At 50.4% G+C, this 26059-nt stretch overlaps 1 protein-coding gene across 1 annotated transcript in view; it reads left to right on the top strand.

Annotated features, from left to right (window-relative positions):
* Positions 1–864: 864 nt before the first annotated feature.
* The window catches only part of LOC119095682 (ras-related protein Rab-37), a 61195-nt gene continuing 36000 nt past the window's right edge, over positions 865–26059 (top strand). Inside the window, exons 1-3 of the mRNA XM_037218537.1 lie at positions 865–898; positions 8684–8987; positions 19481–19591. Of these exons, the coding sequence (XP_037074432.1) occupies positions 8766–8987; positions 19481–19591 (333 nt within the window). The 5' untranslated portion in view covers positions 865–898; positions 8684–8765. The remainder of the gene's footprint in view (positions 899–8683; positions 8988–19480; positions 19592–26059) is intronic.

The raw sequence follows: 26059 nt of genomic DNA, 5'->3' as shown, positions 1-26059 counted from the left end.
TAGTTTGATATATACGTCACACTGGGTTTCGTTTACGCGCCACTCGGGAAGGAAGGGAGTCGAGCGGATGCAACATACGAACCTTTCACTTAATTGTGTTCTTATCAGGATACTTTAATTAGGTAGGTGATGGTTACGGGCACAAACTGTGTGATGACTTTTACCTCTTTTTGATATGCTCATTTGTATTACCGTTGCTATGACTTGCTACTTGTCTAACACCCAAGGGTTACAGTTGGTGTTACATAAATATGGGTTGCGTGATATTATATACTTATTACGGACTGATTTCGCATCTTGAATCACTTGACTCCTTGACCCTACACCATGTTATCAAGTAAAGATGACCTACAGAGCCTCGTAAGGCAAAGGTTCATGGTGAAACGAAGGTAAGTGCATACCTACCAGAACTTTGCACACAACTATCGGACCCTGACAACTCTTCCAAGCTTTCCACGGTGTCTCTGAAACTTAGCTCCCACGAGAGGGACCATTTGGACTAATTCCAAGACGCTTTAGCACAGTTTGTAAAGTCGTCGATTAAATCAGCAGAATTGCCCTCCAAATAGCTATATCTCCAGTGGTGTATCCCAGAGGCTGGGGCCGAACAGTCCCGAACTTGCCTCTGCACGTCGCCGTCGTCCCAATGGAGACAATGGTTTCGTGTCATGACCCGAAAGATGCAGCGCATCCCGTTATCTCGTCGGTTACGCCCTCAGTACCAGTCACGCGCCGTGACGGGGCCGTCCGCCCATGTCCTCCCACCCCGTCATTGATTGAGCTCTACGACGGCTGGAGCCGTCTGGCGCGCATGCGCCAACAACAGAGGCGGGCACGCACCAGTTGCTCGGCGTCTTGCCCGGGGGCGGTCGCGTGGCGCGCGGAGGGGCCGGCTGAGGTGAGTGCATTCCGGTCCGGTTCCCCAGCCGTCCGCGATGCGGGGAGTTGCGCTCAGCTTGTGACCGTGAGACTGTTACGTGCTCTGCAAAGTCAAAACGGAGGTGCCCCCAACAGTGCGAGATTGTCAGCAACGAACTCGTTAAGAGTTACTATTGTTGCCGCAGCGGGACTGCTCCCGCCAGCATATGGCGTTGGCGATGAGTTTTTCATGCCGTGCAGGACAATGTCCGCGATGAATTTGTTTGGACAACATACGCGATTGTCGGTGACGTTCTCACCGTTAACATTTTGTCCTTCTGGTAGGTCGTAAGCACCAAAGATGTAGGATCATATTCAGCTGGTGCGAGCTTAGCAGCTCGCGGCGTAACGTTCCAACCGGTAGACCCATAAATCGTAAAGTAAAGCAGACCCATAAAAATTATCCCCATTCCAAGCAACGGAGAAGCCAATGGTAGAAATAAGACTAGTAGATGTTTAAGGATTAATTACAGAAGTTCTCGGAATAATCAAGGCAACACCGGCGTCCAAAAAAGTGGGACGGAAAATCCCATTCTGAGGTCGATCCTTTCCACACATCAGCAGAGCTACGCAGTGTTAGCTTTCACATAACGTGTACGGGCCACGGCCCCCCCTTTCCGCGGCCCTTACACCCTGGCAGGGGAAACTGCCGATAAATACAGATACCTACCTGAAATAGATGAGCCACACGAAAGCGGCTGACACATGCAATAGATCACTCGATAACTCGCGGTCTCCCCAGTCCAGGACTCCCAACAGGTCCATGGTTCGTCGGTGCGGCCGCTACTCCATCTGAACCCAGACGCTGTGCGTCATCACCCGTCCCTCGCGCCCGCTTTATGGCAGTGCGGCAGAAACTTTTTTCAGGAAGGACGCATGCAGGGCCGGAACAGTCCCTTTGGGGCTGAAGGCCTGCGGATACCCCCGTCGCCAAACTTCAGCAATATTTTATTCAGATGCGCCTCACTGCTAACTGATGCGCCCATAGGTCTCGCTAGCTTAACCAGCGATGACAATGTGATGGAACCAAAGTTAACGCACTCACGGGAATCGCGCCCACCCCGGTATGTCCTTGCGGTGATATTCATCGAAGCACGGCCCAGGAGGCTCGGGCCCCGCAGCCAAAACCAGCAGTGACACTCGCGGAGCTCGGCTCTGCCCATCGCTAGCGGCTGCGGCGACCTCCCGACCGTAACGGGTCTCGGACGCCGCCACCGGTAGACCTTGGGCATGCCCTCTTACTTCGACAACGACGCATTTCGTACAGGCACGAGCCCAAAGACCCTATTATCGGCGCCGGTCACCCTCCTGCCCTGGCCTGCTACCTCCTGCAGCACCGCTGACCACGCGTGGCCCCGGCCTCCCACGTCGTCACCGTCCCCCCTCACCCCAACACCCTCTTTCCCTTGCGCCGGGCACTCGTCGCCCACAATGGTCCATCTGGTGGTCCGGTCTCCATTACCGACGCCGGTTCCCTCGGCAGCAAATACAGCTGGTCCCGGTCGGACTGCAGCCTGACATACAGTCGACAGACCCCGAGGCATTGGCCTCTGTCCTAGGCAAGTTGGGAGAGCGTTGACAGTTGGAAAGGTTGGTCGAAGGTTGAAAAGTTGGGCGGCCGAACTGGCGAAATTGGGCGTGCTTGAGTGGTGTGCCGTTCAAATAGTGATAATTTTGGTGAGACTTGGTGTGACCGCTTTTACACCCGCTACCTGACGCTCTCCGGCAATGGTTTCATCCATTTCACAAAACACTACGATAAAATGTTGGAGATTATTTATTTGCGACGCCTGAACGCTTGCAACCCACAGAACCGTGAGGTTAAGCCCTGAAGCACGGTCGTAGTTCGAGTGCCACTTTAGCACAGCTGCTTGACCTAGACCGCATACAAAAGCTAAACTGCCGAATAATTAGAGCGCAAGAGATGAACACATGGCACAAAAAACATATGATTCCAAAAAATGTGGGCTATGTATTCATTTAATTAAAGAATACATCCCTTTTGGTAGGTTCATTTTCTTTATCACCAGTGATGCAAGACAAAGCCCACTGTTGATGTGTGAAAATGAGCGATGTTCCGCTTTGCTGAATGAGGCTATCCTGCCATGAAAATCGGAACAGGGCGGGGGATTGGCAGGGTCAGGGGTACACTAGGCGAATTGATATTGTCGGGACGGATGGATTTTTCATGTCATAGAGGGACGGAAACCTTTGATGGACTGCTTTCCACTTCCTCGTTCTCTTCGTGCCCACGTTATCAGCAGCTTGAAACGGAAGAAAAATGTTGAGAATATTACAAGGTTTCCCCATTTTTTCCAAACTGATGACATAAAGTGGGCCAAACATTGCGAGCAGTCAGCATTTCGGGTTATATTGGACTAATCGGCTAAGGAACGGCCTCATCGAGCTGTTTTTGCGGACCCATACCCTGATACTTATCATTAGGGAGCCTCATCGAGCTGTTTTTGCGGGCCCATACCCTGATACTTACCATCGGAGAGCCTCATCGAGCTGTTTTTTGCGGGCCCATACCCTGATACTTATCATCGGAGAGCCTCATCGAGCTGTTTTTGCGGGCCCACACCCTGATACTTACCATCGGAGAGCCTCATCGAGCTGTTTTTGCGGACCCATACCCTGATACTTACCATTAGGGAGCCTCATCGAGCTGTTTTTGCGGACCCATACCCTGACACTTACCATCGGAGAGCCTCATCGAGCTGTTTTTGCGGGCTCATGCCCTGATACTTACCATCGGATAGCCTCATCGAGCTGTTTTTGCGGACCCATACCCTAATACTTACCATCGGAGAGCCTCATCGAGCTGTTTTTACGGACCCATACCCTGATACTTACCATCGGAGAGCCTCATCGAGCTGTTTTTGCGGACCCATACCCTGATACTTACCATCGGAGAGCGTACTCCGCTCCCGGTCAGACTTGCATTGCGTGCGAATTATTCGTGACATCACCACAAAAATGGAGTTGGTGGATGATTCAAGGCTTGCGGAGATTCCCGTGTAACGATGACTGTCCGGGGCACATTCAAGGGGACCGGAGTCCGGTCCAAGGAGTCCTGGGGACCGGGCCCCTCCTGAGTCCCGGATATTTAATTTTTTTCATTTTAGAGGACACTCGACAGAGTGAAATCGGCGAGATTCGTAGTCACGGACCTCCGGGCTCCTCCGTTAAGGAAATCCTGGCTGCGTCCCTGATGGCTGCGCCATGCCACGCGTGCCAAATCACACGAAAATATTCAAAAAAGGCATTGTGCCGATTGGTGAGGATTGTTTGTGATAACATTGTAACATACAATATTATGACCAATTTGCAATATCCCTCAAGAGCACAACCAGAGTGACTTAAAGGTAAAACGTCTTAAGAAATAACACCTCAGATGACGCTGCCCGACCTGACCCGACCATGACCTCGACCATGCTCCGACTCGACCCCAACCCTGATCCTGACCCGACCCCGACCCCGACCCCGACCCCGACCCCGACCCCGACCCCGACCCCGACCCCGACCCTGATCCTGACCCCGACCACGACCTCGACCTCGACCCTGATCCCGACCTAATTCAAGCCGTGGTTTGAGCGACCCAGTCCGTCGTAGCTGAATTAAAGTGCTCCGTGATTTCGACGAATTCATCGCGATATCGCAACGGTGAATAGAGCGACATATGAGTAACCAGGGCTTCTGCTGCACGTGACACGTACATTTGCGTGCGCTCACAGCACCAGTGTATTTCAGGTCAGGCCATGGCGAATTAAATGAACTACCTTGTCTCCCAGCATCCATGCATGTGTTCCATCACATTGGCACTGTACGTGACTTGGAAGACAAGTAAATTTTCCATGCCAGTGGAATATACAACTCACAGTTAAACGTGTGTTGTGTGTGTGTGTGTGTGTGTGTGTGTGTGTGTGTGTGTGTGTGTGTGTGTGTGTGTGTTTTGTGTGTGTGCGTGCGTGCGTGCGCGTGCGCGTGCGTGCGTGCGTGTGTGCGCGCGCGGGTGCAAGATCGCGCTGTGTACCTGGATGCAAAACCTGCGGGGTTGAATGCAGTCTCGAGCTCAAGATGAGGCGCGATGAATGTTATAGTGGCCGAAACCTGAGAATATTAAGCATTCTCTTTTGTCACGTTTACGGTATTTTGTCGACAAATCGTGCACTAAATTGGCCTGGCCTAAGAAGAATTATGAATTGAATCGACCATCATAAGCCTAGGGCATACCTTGCGAGAGATCGGAAGGATGTAACGACAGGCCTGATGAATAAACATGGGGCAGGCTCTGAAGCTACGAACAGTTTTCAGCATCGCAAGTTATTTCATGTGTCATCTGGTTCAGTTCCGAGTAGTTCTCTACTTACATTTGGTTGACTGTATGACCTGTCGGACATCGGGACCTTAAACCTAAGTTGACCTGATTTGAGCTAGTACCACCAACTATAACTCATTAGCAAGATGAACTGCTCACGTGGGTGCCGCGTGCGCGAACGTAAAAGAAACGAGAAGACCATTTCATTTGAAAACGATACTTTCGGTGGCTTGCATGGATGACTGTGGGCTCAGAGCAATTGCTAGGCAGAGATGCTGCGCGCACCCTGAACTCCCCACGTCAGATAAGCCAGTCCAGCCAGTGGGATGATTTGGATTCGGGTTGTTTGCCATACAAGACCGCGGAGGGTCTTGTGTGCAGTGCAGTGCTAAGGCACGGTCGCCCCGGGCCAATGTTGACCCTCGTTGGCCTGCTGACATGACCTGGACAGAGTGCGATGTTCTGTGTCAGACCTGCTGGCGCGGCACTGTGGGAAAAGCTTAAGGCCCCGCATCGCCGCTTTTGGACCGTTCGATACCGTTGTTTGAAGCGCCTGGCCAATCCTGAACCTGCTCGCCCCCGTGCCTCCTCGGGTCGGGAGCATCTAATTCCGGGGAGTGTAAGTGTTACGGTGTCGATCTGACGCATCAATACACGCTTCAACCGTAAATGATTCACTCGAATGGTTTAGACTCAGCCAGCCTGGCGTACCGTGAACGACTTCTTACTACAAGACTGTCTGTGAACGTGTTATGACTGCGGGGACAAGCCTGCGAAATCGCACCAGATTTCGTTGAAGGAAGTTTGACCACTGTGATTGCTGTGAGGTTAAGCTGTGCCAGAACGAACGTTTTTGAAACATGCTAGATGCTCAGAGCAAGAACAGCCACCAGTGCGTCGTTTTTATCAAATACCTGCTTCACTTTAAGTGGCCTGCTTACCATCGAGGCACACATTCGAACGTCACTGTTTGGAATTTTCGTTTAGTAGTAGATTTTCTTTGACAGTCAAGCAGTGTTTTAGGAGGCCGGCGGCGGTCAGACATTTTGCGCAGTAGCAGGCGGCCGGCGGCCGGCGGCGGTCGGACATTTTGTAGTGGCACGCGGGCGGTTCTCCCGAACGTTCCGACATCCCCCCCGAGGACAGTGAGTGCTGGCCAGGGAAACGCGGGCGGTTCTCCCGAACGTCCGGGCGTCCCTCCCGAGGGCAGTGAGTGCTGGCCAGGGAAACGCGGGCGGTTCTCCCGAACGTTCAGACATCCCCCCCGAGGACAGTGAGTGCTGGCCAGGGAAACGCGGGCGGTTCTCCCGAACGTTCCGACATCCCTCCCGAGGACAGTGAGAGCTGGCCAGGGAAACGCGGGCGGTTCTCCCGAACGTTCCGACATCCCTCCCGAGGACAGTGAGAGCTGGCCAGGGAATTGAAGTGTTGGAAGTGTGTGTTCAGTGAGTTTTCCTAACAGCCACCATTGGCTACTCGTTCCATTACGATGCAATTTTTCTGACTGGCTTTTGGTTTTTTCCTAACGCGTACCAAGATGGTCACATAGCTTCACCTCTGGCAGCACTGCATGCACTGTGTCGAATGAACTTTGGCGCACAAACTTGGACCGCTTTCTCGAAACACCCTACTGATCGCATTTCGTTCCCAGCAGTATTCATATCAAACTTCGACAAAAAAAATGCCTGTGTCGCTTGTAGCAAACTGAAGCTCCGTTTCTAAAGAATGTAATTCTTGTCACGTTCCGGAAAGACTTTCTGGGCCAGACGGTGAAGTTTTGCACCTTCTTTACGGAGTGGGACAGTTTTTATTGTCAGGTACATGCATAGTTGAACTTGTGCATGTATGGCTTGCGCCTGCCTGCGTTCCTTCGTGCTCTGCGATCCATGTAACCGGCCCGGCGCGGCTGTCTGAGGCGCTCCGAAGACTCATTCTGCGCCGTACGTTGCTGAAATAAAGTTACGGCATCATTTCATCCCAGCTACAAAAGAAATCTCGCTGAAGGCGAGGTTCATTTGGGGTCCGACGCCTCGGCCTCGCTCAATTTAGACTGCATCATGTTAAGGCATTGGACGAGGCCGCGCGGGGCTCTCGTCGAGGCATTTTCCGAGCGCAACGCCAGCGCTTCCAAGCGGCCTTTAGAGGCGGAGATTAACCCGATGCCGCCTGGGACGCCGGTTGTCGATGTCAGCTATTTGGCGAGGCATTGATCAATGCGGATTAGCCCAGTGCTTTTAGATTTGTCGTGGTGGTGTTTTATTCTCGCCGACAGTGATTGGCTGGGGTTGTTGTTTTATCCCTGTTAGCTCAGATTCAAATTGTCCTATCGCTATCATTTAAACGGCAAGCAGTAGCGCTGAGTCGGGGTTAAATTGGCATATTTCTAATGATCGACAAAGTTGCAACCATGCAAAGTATCCGAAAAGTCCTCAAAACTGCTTCACTACGACAGGAACCCTGTGGCTTCCACAATAATAATCTTCTAGGTATCCAAAATTGGTGCTATCCGATTGATCTTAGTATGATGGTACAATATATATGCAGTATATATATATATATATATATATATATATATATATATATATATATATACAATAACAGTCAATGCAGATGCGCTAATCACCACGCGACCGGCACTCTATCATCTATGTATACATAAATGCATATATATATATATATATATATATATATATATATATATATATATATATCCTGCATATGCATTTATGTATACATAGATGATAGAGTGCCGGTCGCGTGGTGATTAGCGCATCTGCATTGACTGTTAGGGGTTAATCCCTCCTCCCTCCCGACAGAGGGGCTTTCGTTTACATTACTTTAATAAGTGTGGGCGGTTGCCCTCCAAGCTCTGTGCGGAACTACTAGCACGACCATAATAGTGCAGCACTTATTCACAGAACAATGTTTGGAGGTGATTAGCAAGATATGTTGGGCGGATACCTGGTGATAGAGTTTATTTTGGTAATGTGTTATTTACTCGCCAAGATCACTCACATGTTGGAAGTATTGGCATGACCAACGACAGAACGTGATAATGATGGCAACGATTGTGGGGATCTTCTCCACTTGTTGCGCCAACGTGTCGTACATTAATATAAATAGCAACTGCGAAAGCCATGTGGAGGTCTCGCAGTTGCCACAATTACGCACTATCATCACTGATGACACCATAATTTGTGGCATGAAGGCACCCCTGGTCACGTACCAGACAAGTACCGGACCATCTCACAAATCGCGGTGTGGGAAAATCTCTCCTGTGAATAGTGGCCATTGCAACATTGGAATGCAGGTTGAGTGTATTTGCAATTGGATCGTTCGTCACTTAAACGTGTGAAATTCGTAGCGCCGTAATGCTCCTGCGGGTTTCAATGTATCTAATTTTATGTGAAAATATATATTGACTAGTCGCATCACTCTTTTCAGGTCGCCCGCATTCTCCAGGCCCCTTTATTACTTCGAGCCCTGGAGGCCTGAAGAGTGGAACCAATCAGGTGCGAGCGCGGACATGACGCGGCGCATTGAGACCGAGGATTCGCTGCTGGACGATGACGTGTTCGAACCGGAGCAGTGCGGCGGGTCGTCAACAGGTGGCGCCAGCTCCGCCAACAGCCGCTCGGAGCGCAACAGCAGTGCCACCAGCGGCGGTGGCGGTCAAGACTCATCGAAAACGCACTCCTCCGCCATTAGGATCAGCGTCGGCTCCGAGGTCGATGACGTCATCCACAAGGTCAGTGCGCGCACGGTTTTCGTTGTGACAGCGTCGCAAATTACATGTGGTCGTGAATATGCAATGCTTGATTGATTTTTGGTGATGGACGAAGTGGGGCTGTGTTGGAGATGCTATGACGGTGCGTGCATGAAACAGTCAGCTGTGTGGACTGTCAGGAAGGTGTCACTACGCACCGAGCGAGCCCTCTGTAGATCCACCCAAAGCAGATCTCGCAACAGATGCGAACGTATTGCAATAGTAATGTAAATAAATAAATATTGCGAGAGTCCCACATAAATAAATATTGCAAAATAAAGTATCGGAGATCACAGCCGCGGCCAGTGGCGGATCGCTGTGTAAGACAGTTCTGACCTCCAGCCTGACCTCCGGGTGAGATGCAGGGCCCCGTAGCCTCCTCCCGTCACTCGAGCTCTGTATGTGGGTCGATCGAAGACGCGGTCGCCGCCGAACCTCGCTGGCCGGGCAGCAAACCAGTCGGCTTTCCGCTTCATGGCGCCGCTGATGGTGGCGGCTTTCGCGCAAATGCCAACGGTCCAGCACAGCAATTCGTCGGCGTCAGAGGCGCGGTCAGACGAACCACAGGCAGACGTCACAGGCGGGGTCAGGCGGACCACAGACAGGTGTCACAGGCGCGGTCAGGCAGACCACAGACAGGCGCCACAGGCTGGAGTCTCGCTCTCGTAAAGCAGACCGCGAAGCATTTCTGCGTTGTCTCAGACATCTGACGAGTTGCTTTGTCGACACGTCAGGTGGACCACAGATAGGTGTCACAGTCGCGGTCAGACGGACCACAGACAGGCGCCACAGGCGCGGTCAGGCGGACCACAGACAGGCGCCAAAGGCTGGAGTCTCGCTCTCGTAAAGCAGACCGCGAAGCATTTCTGCTTTATCCCAGACTTCCGACGAGTTGTTTTGTCGTTCGTTGACACGGTCACAAATACATTTGTCAGGCTTCTCGACACGAACGCAAGCATGTGTTGTTAGCAATGTCTTTCTTCCCACACAAGGACGAAGCAGAGCTGACAGGCGCAAGGACAGTCAGCATTAGAGCGTTCAGATGACGTCTGAAAGCTCAGGCAATTCCTCGCTGATAGATATGACATTTACGCATCTCCCCATCGGAGAATAGGGACCCTATGCCACGTGAGCTGCATTCCAAGCCTGCGGACAGCGCTGAGCCCCGTCAGTGCTCAGCCAACCTGCACGGTCCGGACGAAGGTGCAGCACCCGTAAGCACGCTGCGACCTGCCGTCGGCAACAGACCAGCGCTGACGCGATAAGCCTGTGCGGCGTACCGCAGCGGTGGGACTTATTGACATACCTCGGCGCCGCCAATAGCTGGGCTATTTCCGCCTTCATCGCCCGCGCTAGCGAATTGGTCATGATCTTGCCGCCGAGCGTGGTTGCCACATATTACGTCCTGCAGGGGCACGTGAGTGTGCGCTTTTGGGGATGGACACGCGCGCGAATCTGTGCTCCCACGTATATAAGCTGCGTCGTTTGTTGTTTTAGGATCTAACAGCATGACATCTACTTTAGGCATGACATATAACTTTAAGCATGCAACGCAAGCACAAAGACAACAGCGTGGTGAATTCTGAATGGGCAGAATTATGAACGTTTAGAGGTTATATCCATTGCTTTCTTGGCTCGTGACGACCTGCATTAATAATGTGCTATTCCTTCATCAACAGCGCTAAAATTAGCTGCTGAACGATCACTTAGCTGCCTGTCGGACCAGCGTGATGCGCATGCATCATTCATGCGCGCGCTACTTTCACCACGATCTGTGGCGGTGACCCCCGCGTGGGCTGACATGAACGTGTCACCGTTTCCTGAACGGCGCCGAATGACTGCGCTACAACTCAGTGTGCTCCGGCAGGCACTGTCGGTCGCGGTGCTCCACCACCCGTCACCCCTACCAACGTGACCCGACGGAAGCGCCAGAGCCCCACGCGCCCACCGACGGTGGACGTTTCAGGCTAAGCCGGAGCGTTATTCCGGCTATCGGCAAAAGCGGGGCTGGACTGGGTGGTCAACTATCGGGCCGTCGTTCTCCGGCTGATCTCGGCGCCCAGGCAACGCACAGAGCTGCGCTTTGCCAGGTTGTCCAGCCGGGGCCGGCTGGACAGGCCGACGCGGTCTGTCTCCGCAGGAACGACCGGTTGGTGTGTCCGGGAGGCACTGACTAGTCCCCTCGGGAGAGACCGGTTGGTGTGTCCAGGAGGCACTGACTGGTCCCCTCGGGAGAGACCGGTTGGTGTGTCCAGGAGGCACTGACTGGTCCCCTCGGGAGAGACCGGTTGGTGTGTCCAGGAGGCACTGACTAGTCCCCTCGGGAGATACCGGCTGGTGTATCCAGGAGGCACTGACTGGTCCCCTCGGGAGAGACCGGCTGGTCTCCTCAGGAAAGATCGGCCAGTCTCCTAAGGGGGATCACCCGGTCTCCTCGGGAGCGACTGGTCTCCTCAGGAGATTCGGACCGGTCTCCTCGGGAGAGATCGGGCGGTCCATCCAGGAGACACTGACCAGTCTCCTCAGGTGCGATCGGTCTGTCTCGCCAGGAGACATGAGCAGGTCTCCTCGGGGGAACTCGTCCGCTCTTCTCATGATACACGGACTGATCTCCGCAGCAACGGGCGGCTGGCGTGCTCAGGTTTCCTGACGATGGGCCGACCAGTGGACGGGGTCGTGGCCCTGCTCCACCGGGAGGGAAGGGCGACGCTGTTGGTGTGAGGGAGCCACAGGTAGGAGGCAAATAGATTGGCAGGAGAGCGGCGGAGTGAGATAGCTCTGCGGGAGGGCGGCTGAGTTAGTTAGCTCTGCGGGAAGGCGGCTCTTCTGAAGAGCAGCTTGAATGAGATGTCACTATTGCTGAACAGATGCGCGGTATGGGATGTTTATTCGAGGCTTCAGCCCAGTCGGTACGAGTCAGACAAATCGCAGGAGAGCATCCCTGCAGGACATCCTTCCTCAGACTGTTCTGAATACATTTCCTCCATAAAAGCACGCCCAAGAAAAGCCCTTCCACAAAAAGTCTCGTCATTTCAGCAGATTGTTTAAGAGTGCTCTTCTGTATAACGAGCTTTTCCTTGAAGCGGTTTTTCTACAGCATGTCCATTTTCCGAAGATCTTCTCCAGAACAGCTCTGCACACGGGCCGGGGGAAGCTCCGCACCAATACCATCCGCAAGCCATCACACACCCGAATGCCAGCAATATGCCAAAAAAGCCAAGTGTTTTTTTTAATCATTTCGCTGAACGTGGGACGGCACATATATGCCCCTCCTCTCTTCCTCCCCAGTGACGTTTTCGATGGTTATTGGACGATGCGAGCTTGTCTCCTAGTACTTTTGTTATCTTCTCTTGTGTAGATTACAAAGGAACTGCGAAATTTTTGGTTCCACATCATGTCAGGTCAGTGACCTAGATATGTTGTACGAGGCCATCTGGGGCTAAGATATGGTGAAATATGCGTTTTAGCTAAAAAAAAAACAACACAAAAAACCAGGAGCTGAAAGGTGTTTCTTTCGTATAAATAATTTTGCACTACAAACTGGGACGTGTTGAAGGATGCATTGTGTTCCTGAGAACTGCAGACAGTGCGGCCTCTTTACCAATTTTATATCTTCCTAGGTCGCACAGGTCGACTCGACGTAAGAAGTGTTGGCGGTTTGTATTATTCATCTTTTTGACATGTTTTAAAAGTGTCCGTGACTGCATAGGTCGGGAGCATTTTCTGTCTTCATGTGTCTTATTTTCAAGCGTGATATTTTGCTGAACTTTTCTGAACCCTTTTTTCTCTTGAGAAGCAGTGCGTCTCGAAATATTAGGTACCGTCAATATAATAGTTCGTACTGCAATGTCGTTTAACCTAAACCTCCTGGTATATTGAAGGTCGTTAACTGAGTATAACTAATGACTTACTGTGCCCATTTTACTTATGTTACGCACAAGCCTGCTTTTTTAAACATATCGACCCCAGAAGCTCGTTGTAGATCACTCCCCAAACCGAGCTTCCCGTTCCCGTTCCGAGCTTAGATTGAACTCAAAATTCGACTTGCCGGAGAGCTGATTAGTCTGGAAAATGAGCCACCAATATATGCTGATATGTTGAACAGAGTCACATTGTTTACCAAATCGTTCGGTTATTAACCGACAGGAACGACAGAGGTGATTTGGAGGCTAATTAATTGGATGCAAATTGGAAAGAAGACAGATAATCCAATATGATCATGGCGCCATTTATTTCAATGGTGTATTTTGGAGAAGTGAGAATTCTAGCAATTTCAGAAGCTATTTAATAGCGCTTACTGCGCTCCCTTCTTCTCTGTTCCTTATATCTTCTCTGTTCCTGGATAGTAAGGGAAGGGGTGGGTAACTGCTTATCCCTCTCCCTTCCGTTGTCAATTCTTCGCTGGCGTGAGCCCGCACCAGTGCGAGAGTGGTGGCACCGTGACTGGTCGGTTGATTGGTTTCGCAGAAGGTTCCAAAAACGCCCTGGAGCCGGGCTTCACAGTGCAGCGCTATCAATTTCAATAGCTTCCAAGAACGCGAGGCGCGTTAGGCGTCACCTGACCGTCCAAACCGAGGCGGCGGCCGAGTTTTGATCACCAGAGCCGCCCCACGAGGCCGCCGCACGACTTCGCCCCACTCCCTTGGTGGGGGGAGGGGGGGGGGGGGCTCACTCGACCCGAAGCGCCGCCGACGGCGAAATGAGGGCGACCGGAAACGAGCCACTTCCGGTGGAGCAGCGACGCGTGCTTGTTGCGGGGGCTTGGTGCGTGGGCGGCCTTGCAGGCGGCTGTCGCGGGACGGGTGTGCGAAATGAACGGAGGATGATCCTTCGCCGAGGCGATCATCCATCGAACGGATGTGGATGGGGATGCGACGCCATAAATTGGTCACGTGCCCATTGGAGACTCCAATCTTTCACGAAAAGCAATTCGTTTCAGATCGTTTATTTTCGGAAATGTAGTTCGTTCGTCAGATGAATGATGGCTTATGTCGACGCAGACGCCTGAAGCCTGCAACGTGCCTCCTTGTGAAGACGTGTGATGTTCTGTACGGTTTTGGAGAGAAAACGTTGTGAACAATTAAACAAATTGTGATACAAAAATCATGAAATTCCAATGGCTGTGGTGTACTTGCTCATTTACCTCGGGCGCTGCTTAGGGTGTGCGCGGGCAACTGTTCAACCAGCAATGTAATCATCTCTTAAGCTGGAGCTGATAGTGCTGTTGGCACTGGTGGTACAATTTCGAGCAAATGCCCTGTTCGTGTGCTGCGTGCTGGCGGGCTCTGATTGGCGCTTGTTCGTGCTGTGCTGTGCCCAGCAATGATATCCAGTCAATATCCGGGCTTGATCGCCGCTGACACGCCCCAATGCTGCGCGGAAAATGCGCCGCAGAGAGCGACGGGCCGTCCGGTCACACGCCACGGCGCCACCAGCACCTGCTGGCATGCAGCGGTGCGCCTGCCGCCAACAGGGTCGGCCCCTCTGTGAAGCCCTCTCACCTGCCGCCGAATTCTCGGCATCGTTAATGGCCGTGGGGAGTTGGAGTCCTCTCTGACCTTTAAATGAAAGACCGCAGTGAGAAGCAGGTGGCCCCCGGAAGCTCGGGTGAACTTCTCGGGACTAGGTAACACTACCAGGTGTGTCAATTATAGACTTGGAGCCCGTGATTGCTCTGGCTATGCATAGTCCGCAAAGCGTTATGTTCTGTGGTCGCCCATTAAATTAGACAGGCGGAGCTGACGGCAGTCCTCGGAGCTGTTGTCTATTACCTTCCGTGGAACGGAGTTCTTCCGGATGCGGACCATTAACAGCTCCGGAGCTGCAATCCCTGGAACGTGGCCACCCGTGGCCTTCTCTGTGCGCCAGCGAGCGACATGAGGAAGGAGGAAGCACCTGACACCGTATTGTCATGAACAGCAGGCCAAGCAGAAATTACAGCGAGGCTGCCAGGATGTGCCTGGCTTGTCGAGAACAGGAATGAATCAGCAATGTTTTTGAATGACTGTTGTAACACAGCTGTATAACGGTCTCCACGTCCGGTGTATACGGGGTCTTAATGCAAGAAGAAAGGTTATCAGCCCCTGGTTTTTCGATATTATTAATTCAGAGTTTCATGCCGGGTTATCTATCTGCAATATACTAGGAGGTAGTGGTTAAGCGGTGTTATAGTGCAAGCATTGGTTGTGTTGACCGTAACCGATGTTTGAAGGTTGACTTATGATTACGAGTGAGCATGGGTGATCACTCATGATCACGAGGGAGCGTAAATGATCATAATCCCATCTTGGAACTTCGAGCAGTGTTAATATAGCCAATACATTGGCTATATTGAAAAGCACTGGCCATGTTGGCCATACTGACGTATTGGCAAACGTTAAACGACGCTATAATGCACATTAAAACGTCGTTTAAACAGCAACTCCTGGCGTATTGAAAGCCTGTAACCCAGTGCCCCAGCTTAAGTACTCTGAACTCATAGCACTCGAAGTGCCATGGTTTGAATTCCACGTTCTGACCAGCTAACCAATTGAGTGCTACATCGTGGGCGGCGTGTCTGGGGTTCACAAACGACGACGCGGTGGCCTGGTCCGCGCAGTGCGGCAGAGGCGCGATGCCCCTCAGCGGTGTAGTGCATTATATATGGGGTAACTTTGGGCGCGAAATGGCTCACGCTATAGCCCCGGACTGTTTTTGTTGGCTAGTTTCGCCAGAACAATAAGTTTACGGCATCATCCCGGGAAAAACTTTGACACGTATCGATGGATGTTAGCTTGCCACTACCTGCAATTGAAGAAAGGATTTTAAAATACCACTTCATCGTCTTTGAATACATTTCCAAACCATTCCAGACAAGTCTGTCATAATTCCATTACCTAGCATGTGATTAATCTGAAACATTGTAAGGACAAAGATGATGCTGTGTCAGGTACGGTATCGTGGCACTATCGCTGACGAATTGTAGGCTAATTTCACTTTTCAACACCGACACGATTTATGTATTCGTGGTCAAGAATGCAGCGTTATATTTAAGACCTATTTCCGAGGCGAATAACATAGGCTTAATCCACTTTGTTAAAAACGATATTTTTACTGTCTGATTAGGCCCGTCTGCTCACTGTCTCATTGCTTCCCATATATGCATATGATTTTTATTCCAATGTAAGTACTCAATAAATGATTGGATGTAAAGTGATAATATTCGAAGATGTTGATCAGCATTCCTAAAACCAAGGCACACAAAGAAGCTGCTAGCTGGAAGGACAAGCTCAAAATGCTGAGCCTCTGTCCTTTTGCGGCCCTCTTTACGAAATACAGAGGTCGAGCATTGGACCTCCTAGCATGTTTTGTCTCAGTTGACATCCTGCGAAACATCCAACAAAAATTTGCAAGCAAACCTTCTTTGCAGAAACGCTGGAATCGCTGCTCAATCACGCTGATGCCTGATAAAAGCGTTCTTACTATTTGTCAGTGACTTCTCCGAGGGTCCTCAAAAAACGTTCAGGTGTGAATGGAGAAAATGCACCATAACGCGACAAAACGTTACGTATCCATAACGTATCTATACCACCAAAAGCCTTCAGAAGTTTTTCCCGCCGCTTTCAAAATCCCGAAGCCTGTGGTTTCTTGAGACATGTCCATAGAGGCGCCCAAATGAGTTGTAGACCTGCAGCTGCAAGTGGTAGACTGTGCTGCGGTCGTGATCTTTTAGTAGTTCCTTCATCTATAGACCGAAAGGGGCGTGTTCTTTCGTCGTCGTCTGTGGGATCTTTGTAAATGTTTCATCATATGTCCCTATCTTTCCGATCTTCTTCTAGTTAAGTGTCATCAAGTGCATTACGAAACCAAGCTTCATGTGAAGGAGGGAAAATGTAATGTTGTAGATCAACCGTAGACTTATCTTTGACATTCGAGATTTATGGTTCGTGGATTTTCGTGGAGATAAGCCCGACGACGAATTGCACAGAAGCTGCCCAACTGTCCCAATGGTACACTACACGACAATATGTAACAAAGTCTGACAGCGTTCCTATCTGCGTGTTGGTCACTTCAAAATCGAAACTTTCCGAAACTTTTGAAAAGCTTTACGTGGCATTCCTGACGCATGTCTACCGAAACTTTTCGAAACTTTTTAAAAGCATTCCGTGGCGTGTCTGACGCAGTCGCGACAAAACAAACTCATAGATCCTGGCAGCGGCCCTGTTTTTAGGTATCCAGCACTCACAGAGCTGGTGTACCTAAACGTGACCAGTGATGAAGGATCTTTAAATCAAGGGTCCTCAGAGTCCGCTTTGCTCCACACAGCAACGAAGTTAACGTTAACGGCGCAGCCAGCATTCACTGTTCTGTACCGATCCACAAGATTTTGGACTGCCAGGCCTGATATTTATTCTAAAGAATTTAGGTTAAGTGAAGTCATGGACTGAAGAAAAATGCTCATTAAAGGGATTGTTCCACATTTACATGGGGTTTTGAACTGAAATGGCCATCTTGAAGACCTTTTGGTGCTGATCACAATCCTGCTCTACTTCGTGTAAACATAGAAAAGCAGCTAAAAACTTCAGTGTATTTATCCATCGAAAAAAGGCCAATGATCCATTTTTGATAAATAAGTTGGTTCACCGAGCATACCCTTCGACACATTGACTGCTATACGTAGTTTACGCAACTATGGACTAGTTTACGTAAGCAGCGAATAGAGTTATATAATGAGGGGCTTGACTTAACCTGACGTGATCTTGACCCTTAAATACTTTGAATATCGTGGCATGGTACCGAAGCGCAAGCATCCGCTGGTTTGCTGTGTGTCAGGCACAAAGTTATCTGACCGTTGTTGCTGCCTGAAGACCTCGATGCCACTCGTAAATCTTAACATTTTGTAGAGAATTGCGGCGCTTGTGACGTCATCAGTCACATAGCTGTTATTGTGCATGCATTTTCTGGTAAAAGGGAGTGTTTGATACTTGTATGCTGTTTTGACATGAAAAGGCCATCTTGAAGATTATTCGGCGCAGTTCACAGTCTTGCCGTTCTTGAGACGTAAATCCTCCTAGTTTCTGAGTTACACGCCCGTGAGAGATGTGAAGGCTATTTCGGGGAAACCGTTTCAATGTCACTCAGGCATCCATGACGCCATAATGACGTCATTCAAATCCTGCCATTTTATTGGCCATGTGTCAGTCAAGGCGAAGGAAATACATATAGGTAATAATGATAAAAGTACATATGTAGCAGTACACTACCAAAATATAAGATACATCTGTCGAGTTGTTAATATCTGGCTGGACACAATTTCCAGATGCAACGGCCGCCAACTGGCTCTCGACCAATGTTGTGCAACGTGCAATAACGTAATCAAACAATGACGCACTGAGGAGATAGTTATTAAGCGAAGAAATTGTGCTGTGTAGAGCAGTCTTTTCTACTAAAGTATACCAATAGTTACGAGTGAGCTTATTTCATCTTGTCTGATGCTTGCTTCAATATCTTCAAATGGGGAACTTTTCCGTTAAGACTGGCCTTGGTTAACAACTCAGAAGGACGCGGCTAGGGAGAAATCCCAGACGCTGCCGGGTTAGCACCACCTGTGGTGTTCGCACTCGGGTTTAGTGACGTCACGTGTGGGCAGCCCATCCTGCCGTTCGATATGCCGATTACGGCGACCTTGTCTGTGGGTGTGGATGCGCGAAGTCGGCGCGGTGCGCACGTGTCCTGAGAAGAATAGATCGTTTGATTGGTTTGACCCTGTGTGCCAAGGAACCAAGGACTTGACACCACCATCCTCTGCGTCATTTATTTTAGGCCTCAGTCAGGAGCATCCATTCAAATGAAACAGCATGAATAGGAACCTTAACCTTGCAAGGGACGCTGAAGAATGACTCGGGCGAAGCGCTTCTCACCAAAATTGCCCTTGGAATGTTTCATGGCGACTTTCAGTGGTCGGTATAACAGGTTATTTTCGAAAGGAACGGACACATTTATGTTGCAGTGTTTGCATGCCCGGGCCATCTGAGGTGGTGCTCCACTAGGTTGAGGTATGTTCCGGTGCAATGTCCGTCTGCCTCGCCGATTCAGTGTGCTCACTCGGTTCCTCTGATCCAGTGCGGGTACACTGTGGCCCTACCCCGGCGACCCAGAGCAGGAGAGCACACTGTGCCCCTGCCCCGCTGACCCAGAACGGAAGAGCACACTGTGTCCCTGCCCCGCTGACCCAGAACAGAAGAACACACTGTGTCCCTGCCCCGCTGACCCAGAACACACTGTGGTCTCTATCCCTCTGACCCAGTATGCACGGCGCCCTGCCCCTCCCACCCAGTGCACACGGTGTCCCTTCCCTACGCATACAGCGGTATGGCGCTTCTAGAAGAATTTGCCCAACGGCCCTGCCCTACTGACCCAATATTCGCGGCGCCCCTGCTTCACCTGACCCCGCGCACAGTGTCCGGGCGTGACCGGGTCAGTCTCGCCACCGACAGACGATCCTGGTGGGCGACAGCGGCGTCGGCAAGACCTCGCTGCTCGTCCAGTTCGACACGGGCAAGTTCACGCAGGAGGGCTTCGCCGCCACCGTCGGCATCGGCTTCATGGTAAGTGTCCCGTCAGACCCGGGTCTGGCCCCGAGCGGATCTGGTCCACCGGGCCCGGGTCTGGCCTCGGGCGAGTCTGGTCTGCCGGGCCCGGATGGGTCTGGTCCGCCGTGCCCGGATGGGTCTGACCAGCTTGCGCAGCACCCGCGCGCACTCGGGGACGCGATGCGGGCCAAAGCAGGCAATCCAGCGCCAGGGGAGCACTGCCGGCATGCGACGCCTGCGCACGTGTACAGCAGGCGTTGATGTGCGCTGGCTTGATTTGGACCGGAACTGCTTGGTGTGTGAAGGACATATTGTCAAGCTGCAGTCGTTTGCAGATGACTATTCGGCTTCGCAAACGTTCTTGTGGTTGTTGATAACCCAATAGTTGTCGCTCATAATGGAAATAGCAGCTTCAGTGTACCCGGAACTGCTTGCCTTGAATAACAGCAATCAGTCGCGAGGACGTAATACAAATTGTTCTTGTGGTCGCGTGCGCGGGGATTGCATTAGCACTGCACGATGTTTCATTCGAAATAAATAAATAACCAGGTGGTTGGTTGTTCACATATGGTAAAGGTTTTATGGAAACAAAAATGAAGCGGAAAAGGGAAAGTCTCCGTTCATTTCAGCATTGAACAACAATGACGCACGAGTTAACACCTGTCCAGTGGACCATAGATTGTGCGATGGTCGTTCGCCCAGGCCAGTTTGCCTTTAGTTTAATTGTTGTCTTTGACAGGAAGTCAGTGAAAGTTATGCTGGTATTACGAGCTGGTGTTCGAATAACACCGAACGTGGCGCAACATAACTCGATAGGTTTTGCGATCGAAGCTTCACAGCAAATCTTCAAGTCTAGTTCGAGTTGAGCTGATCAGCTGGTGAACGTACGAAGCGGACCGTGAGTTTTTGGCTACTGCGGCTGCCTCCTTGTACCTATCAACATAGCTGCAACATACCATTTGTCGTTATTACATAGGATATTCAAAGTTTTGTCAATGAATTAAGTTACTTATATTGTTTCTCCCATAAATAAAGCTGACGCGCAAACTCAGCGTGACGGTTACATGACGTCATATACGGGCCATGTGATCTACAGTGAGCAGTCATTTTTCACGCTGAGGAGACAGCGCAGTAAGGACGAGGAGCATATTGAACACTAAACTAAAATAACCCCTCGTAAAGTTGTGAGACAGTAGAATGTGCCCACAAATCGTCCACAAACTGTCTTCCCACACGGTAGCGCTAAAAAGGGTTTAGGCCATGAAAACATATTTTCTCTTCCGGTGGTGTGACGCCCGGAAATTCATCACAGTCACCATTTCACAAAAGAATGTGCTAAATACAGCTTTGAACGATTAAAGCAGTTCAGTATCCTTCCATGAACAACAGGCGATAATATGAATCTCCCGCGTTCGTGGGCGGGTGGACGCTTTTTCGCCTCTGCGTAAAAGCATAAATGAGAACGTCCTGGCCTGGGAGCGCAGAACTTTTGCGCCAGTCTGCACACATCGCGATGTCGATTTGATAACGTGAAGACAAAAGGCTCATCTTCGCCAAACGTTTAGTTCAAATATGAAGTCATGATAGATAGAACAAGAAACAATGTCGCCAAGAAGGCGGCTGACGTTGCATCTTCAAACCTTGAAAAGGTTCCTGTAATGTTTCAACTTTAAACACAGCATGCGATTTTGGTTGTTGCTTTTTAGTGTACGCAGAATTTTTCAATAGAGAGGGGTACAACTTATGTTTTTCACTCAACACTATCTAAGCGCGTCTCAGTCGTGCAAAATTTGCTGCATGGCATAAAACAACAACGCATGCTTTTGCTTTACTTATTCCTACGCGTATTTTCCTGAGCTGAGCACATACACCGAACTTTCTAGTGTCAACATTTGGTCGTGCAGATACTGACACACGTTTTAAATTTAGTAAGAGACGGGCGCGTGCCGCCTGGTGTCACTATGTGAATACGCTCTCGACTCCTACCTGCGGAGCCTGTCGCGGGCTCCTGGCACAGGTCGTCAGTAGTCCGCGCTGGTTCTGGACTCCCCCAGCTGAACAGCGCCTACTCAGAGAGGCGGCTACCCTTGCCACGAGAGGGGCTACCCCTACCCACGAGAGGGTCTTCCCCTACCCACGAGAGAGTCTTCCCCTACCCACGAGAGAGTCTTCCCCTACCCTGCCCACGCCGTGGCGATGTCGGTGAAGAGCTCCAAGCCCTGCGCGCCTGGTCATTAACGGTTCAGGAACTGATGTGGAATCAACGGCTTGGAATAATTGTCAGCGCAGGGACTGAGCACGGTTCTGAGTTTCCGAGACGACATATTTGTCCTCCTTGCAACTAGGAAAGGGCAAAAGATCACAAATGGAGCCCGCGCGGAAAGCCTTTGGGACGACTTTCCCGTGGGTAGTCACGAAGCGAATGTGATTTCATGCCCCATCATGAGACAGTGCAGTGTCCGTGTTGGGGCTCGAGGCAATTGCTGCCTCTCACATGGTGCGTGACATCTGCAACATGTTACCCGACACTGATTGTGGGTCCGTGCTTCCGCTGCAGGGAAATGGTCTCGAGTTTCTGTCAAGAGGCAGTTCTGCGGCTAAATTCATAACGCTCCCCAGTGGTTAGGGTCTCGGGTGACGTATCGCCCAAATTTGTGCGAATGCCCAACTCCAAGGAATGTCTTGAAACTCGTAGTTGTCTCGGTGATGGATGGGGATTGACCTGGGATGTCCTGGAAAGCCGGTGGCTTCTTTGTTCTCTCCGCAACAGGCTGGCGTCGGTTTTCTGGTCTCTTACAAAGGTCGTGCCAATGGTTCCTGCATAAAACATGAAAGGCCTTCTAACTTATGCAAAGTTGTTATTATTATCTCTGGTGTAATGGCACGCCAACTATGTCGGTCATTTTGCATCCTCAAGAAAGAGTCAGACCATGCAGTTGATCAAACAATGCCATAACCTTTAGACGCATCAGTCTAGAAAAAGAAACCACGGTGGAAATACAAATCAAGGCCTTCATGCACGGAAACAGCTGCACGACGTTATTGACGTTATTTTGACAATTTCGCTGGATGTCTGTAATTCACGCTGAACTTAACGCTGGCTAAAAATGCGTTGAGAAGTTGTATGTGCCGGAAAGCGTGCAACTCTTACTGTATTTCATTCACGTCAAAAAAGAAAAAAATGGCCGGCGTTCAGTTGCTCACCGCACCTATAACACATTGGGGAAGGCTCACCAGCCAGAACTTGTCGCAAATGAAGGGTAGCATAACGTTTGTCTGTTTCTGGCGTTTCTTGCAATTAAGAAAGACTGGGCTAACACATGAAGTGTTCCGAGACGCCCATCACCCGGTTTTCACTTAGAAAACAAGGCCGAATGGATTAGTCGGAGCACGGCCACGATCAGCCACTGCTACAACTGCCACGTTAGTCCAGAGAGCGGCGGAAACATCTAATGTTCGATTTTCACACTTTTCAGATACATAGCTTGTGCGAAGCACAACACGCACGCCCCTAAATTAGGTCGGGGACTGTGTACGACATGCGCCAATCGCGCCCAGTGTGCGCACGGTTTGTCTTAACACACGCCTACCGCGTCCTCCGTTCCCCGCATTCGCAGCGTGGAGCCAGCTTCAGGGCACGGATTGTACATGTGCCGTCGGTGGCGCGTGTGATGGCGTCTGCCGGCGTGTCCACTGGACCGCTCTGCCCATCCCTCTGCGGCCCACTCACAGATCTAATAGCATCCTTCCTCGTACTTGCCGCGAGTGAATCACTGGCAGCCTGTTCTCGAACTGGCGTCGCCGAAGCTGTCTGATTCCTGGGGCAAGATATAGCGGGCTGGAAATGATTGAGCGCCTCCTCCGGCGCAGTTTATTGTCAGATCCACGGCTATTCGCTCGGAAGGGTTTTTTTGTTAACGGTGCGGTCTTTGACTGCACATCATGCTTTGGCAGGCTTGACAGGGTTAGGCAGCGAGCAGAGATCGAGCACTGTGAATACTGTGAGCATGGTGCTTGTAATAAGCACTATGATCCGTGTACTTTGGGCGCATGTCGTCTGAAATAATTCAGGGACTCAGGGATTGAGGAATGTTTTCAGGATCAGGAAATGTTTCAGGTTTGAAGATAATGAAGCATGCATCGGATATGAAAAATCAAGTTCACTTATAACCAATGATAAGAGTACCAATATATGCTGGTATAATTTTTAAGTGGAAAAGACTGCTCTAGACAGCTCAGTTATCTGCTTAGCTAAGGTGATCCTCAATGCGTCATGGTTTGATTATACCATTGAACTTCGCACAGCATTGACTGATAGCCAATGGACGGCCGTTAATCTGGAATTCACGCTCACGAACGTCAGATATGAACGCTCCCAAAATTATATCTTTCTCGGCCTTGATCGTCGCACGGCTTATGGAATGGCAAGGTTTGAATGACCTTATTGTGACGTCATGAGTGCCAAGACCTTTGAAATATTCTCCCCAACATACCTGTCCCGATTTTCGCGGACGTATAGCTCAGAAACTAGGGGGGTTTAAGTCTTAAGAAGGACAGGATTGTGAACAGCGCCGAAAGGTCTTCAAGATGGCTTTTTCAGTTCAAACCTACACACAAATGTGGGACGCGTCCTTTAATGGCAGACGCCATCAGGTTGAGCTCCATCGCTGCCATCCACGTCTTCCCGAGAGGGCCTGCAAGACACCAGCCACGGACGGCTGTGGCGTGACGTTGTCCGTGTCAGGCCGATACTCCGGAATATTGTTTGCCTAATCCTCTGAGGATGAACATTTTCTAAACTGGCCTCTTGGGTAGCTGTGACACTGTCAGCATAACGTGCATACATAGGAAGAAAGCAGGTTCTGCAACTTCTCTCAGATGGCTCATGGCCTTTAACGAACAAAACAACAGCTAAACATGTTTGCATTTGAACGGCGAGCTGGCCTATTGGTCACATGGCACTTCAGGTTTACTGAGACTTGACACGAAGTGACCTTTAATGACAAGCAAGCTTTGCGCTGTTGATGCAGACAAACGCCAAAAATCTGTACTCTATTGAAAATTCACCTGCAGAAGGGTTCGCGCACTCGTAAGTCAGCACGTACCACGAGCTGCGACACGTGCTATAAGCTGCGGCACGTGCCACGAGCTGAGACACGTACCACAAACTGCGGCACGTACCACAAGCTGCGACACGTACCACGAGCTGCGACACGTGCCACGAGCTGCAAAATGTGTCACTCGGGCCCCGGCTCCGCCCGGGCGCAGAGCCACCGCCCCCCCCCCCCCCAAGTTAAATATGAGAAAGATCAAAAATTTGCGGAGGTGGCTGATTGTCATTCAGTTTGGGGGATGGTTTGCCATGTAGCGTTCACTCTGCACTACCCCATTTGCAGCAGAGTAATCAGTATCGCATATACGTACTAGAACACGCACATGAAGTGGATATGGATAGATAGATACACATCTAATAGGCTTGAATATATTCAAGATCCAATAGAATCGTGTATAACAATTTTAAATGCAACTGGTCCCGGATTCGCAAAATTCTTATCAGATGGGCCCCGATTGGGTCCGCCCCCAAAAAACATTTCCGGTGACAATCCTCTTCATTCCACGAAAACGCAACCCAATTTATCACAATATTTTAACTAGGCATACGTAAGTACATTCACTAATGCACTGCAAACTTCAGTGCTGCAGCCACCATCAACCTTGAAAGTGTTCCAGTCCTTTTGCGTTGGCCCATTTTCAAATATAAGCAAATTGTAGTCGCCGTCTTTTTTCAATGTTTCCTTCTGGCACAATTCAATCTATGCATGAATCCTTAAATCATGGATTTTTCCTACCGGCAACGGGATTTAATATGCACCACTAGATAGACCGATCTCAGCTGACTGGATCAAATCATTCGCGTCGTCTATGAGAGTCAAGACAAGAAGAAAAGGTCAGGTGGCCAAATCTCATTTCACTCCTTGTGTTATTTATCGTCCCGTTATGAGTTGAACTGATTGAAACTGTTAAATTGAGGATGCTATCGCGCATAGCGATAAAGACGATATCACACTGGCATATTCTCTTACAAGCACTTGCTTACACAACTGCGCATTTTAACTATTAAAACAGTTTGTACAGTCTGGCCTGTATTCCGTTCACCCCTGTTCAGCTTACAAAAAAAGTATACGACCCGGACAAAATGCATCACAGATATCGAGTGACGCCGCATCAGCGGCGAAGTAAGTTATATCTGCGCACACTACCATGCAGGAGCCGTATCTGCCGATCACTGGTGGTGTTCTTAGAAGACGCAACATCTGTGCAGTACGAGCAAATGATCCCGTTCGTCTTTAATAAGATTCTCTGAAAGTGCTCTGGGAAGGCCTGCTCTCGATGGACAGCACTCAGATGGTGATATATGTCAAGTTTTTTGTAGTCAGCCGGCGAAGCTGTCGTAGGTCATCAGAAATGTCGTCATATGCTCGT

This window comes from Pollicipes pollicipes, unplaced genomic scaffold, assembly GCF_011947565.3.
Source record: "Pollicipes pollicipes isolate AB1234 unplaced genomic scaffold, Ppol_2.1 Scaffold_4219;HRSCAF=4965_pilon_pilon_pilon, whole genome shotgun sequence".
NCBI classification, from domain to species: domain Eukaryota; kingdom Metazoa; phylum Arthropoda; class Thecostraca; order Pollicipedomorpha; family Pollicipedidae; genus Pollicipes; species Pollicipes pollicipes.
This window is presented reverse-complemented; position numbering and strand designations above follow the sequence as displayed.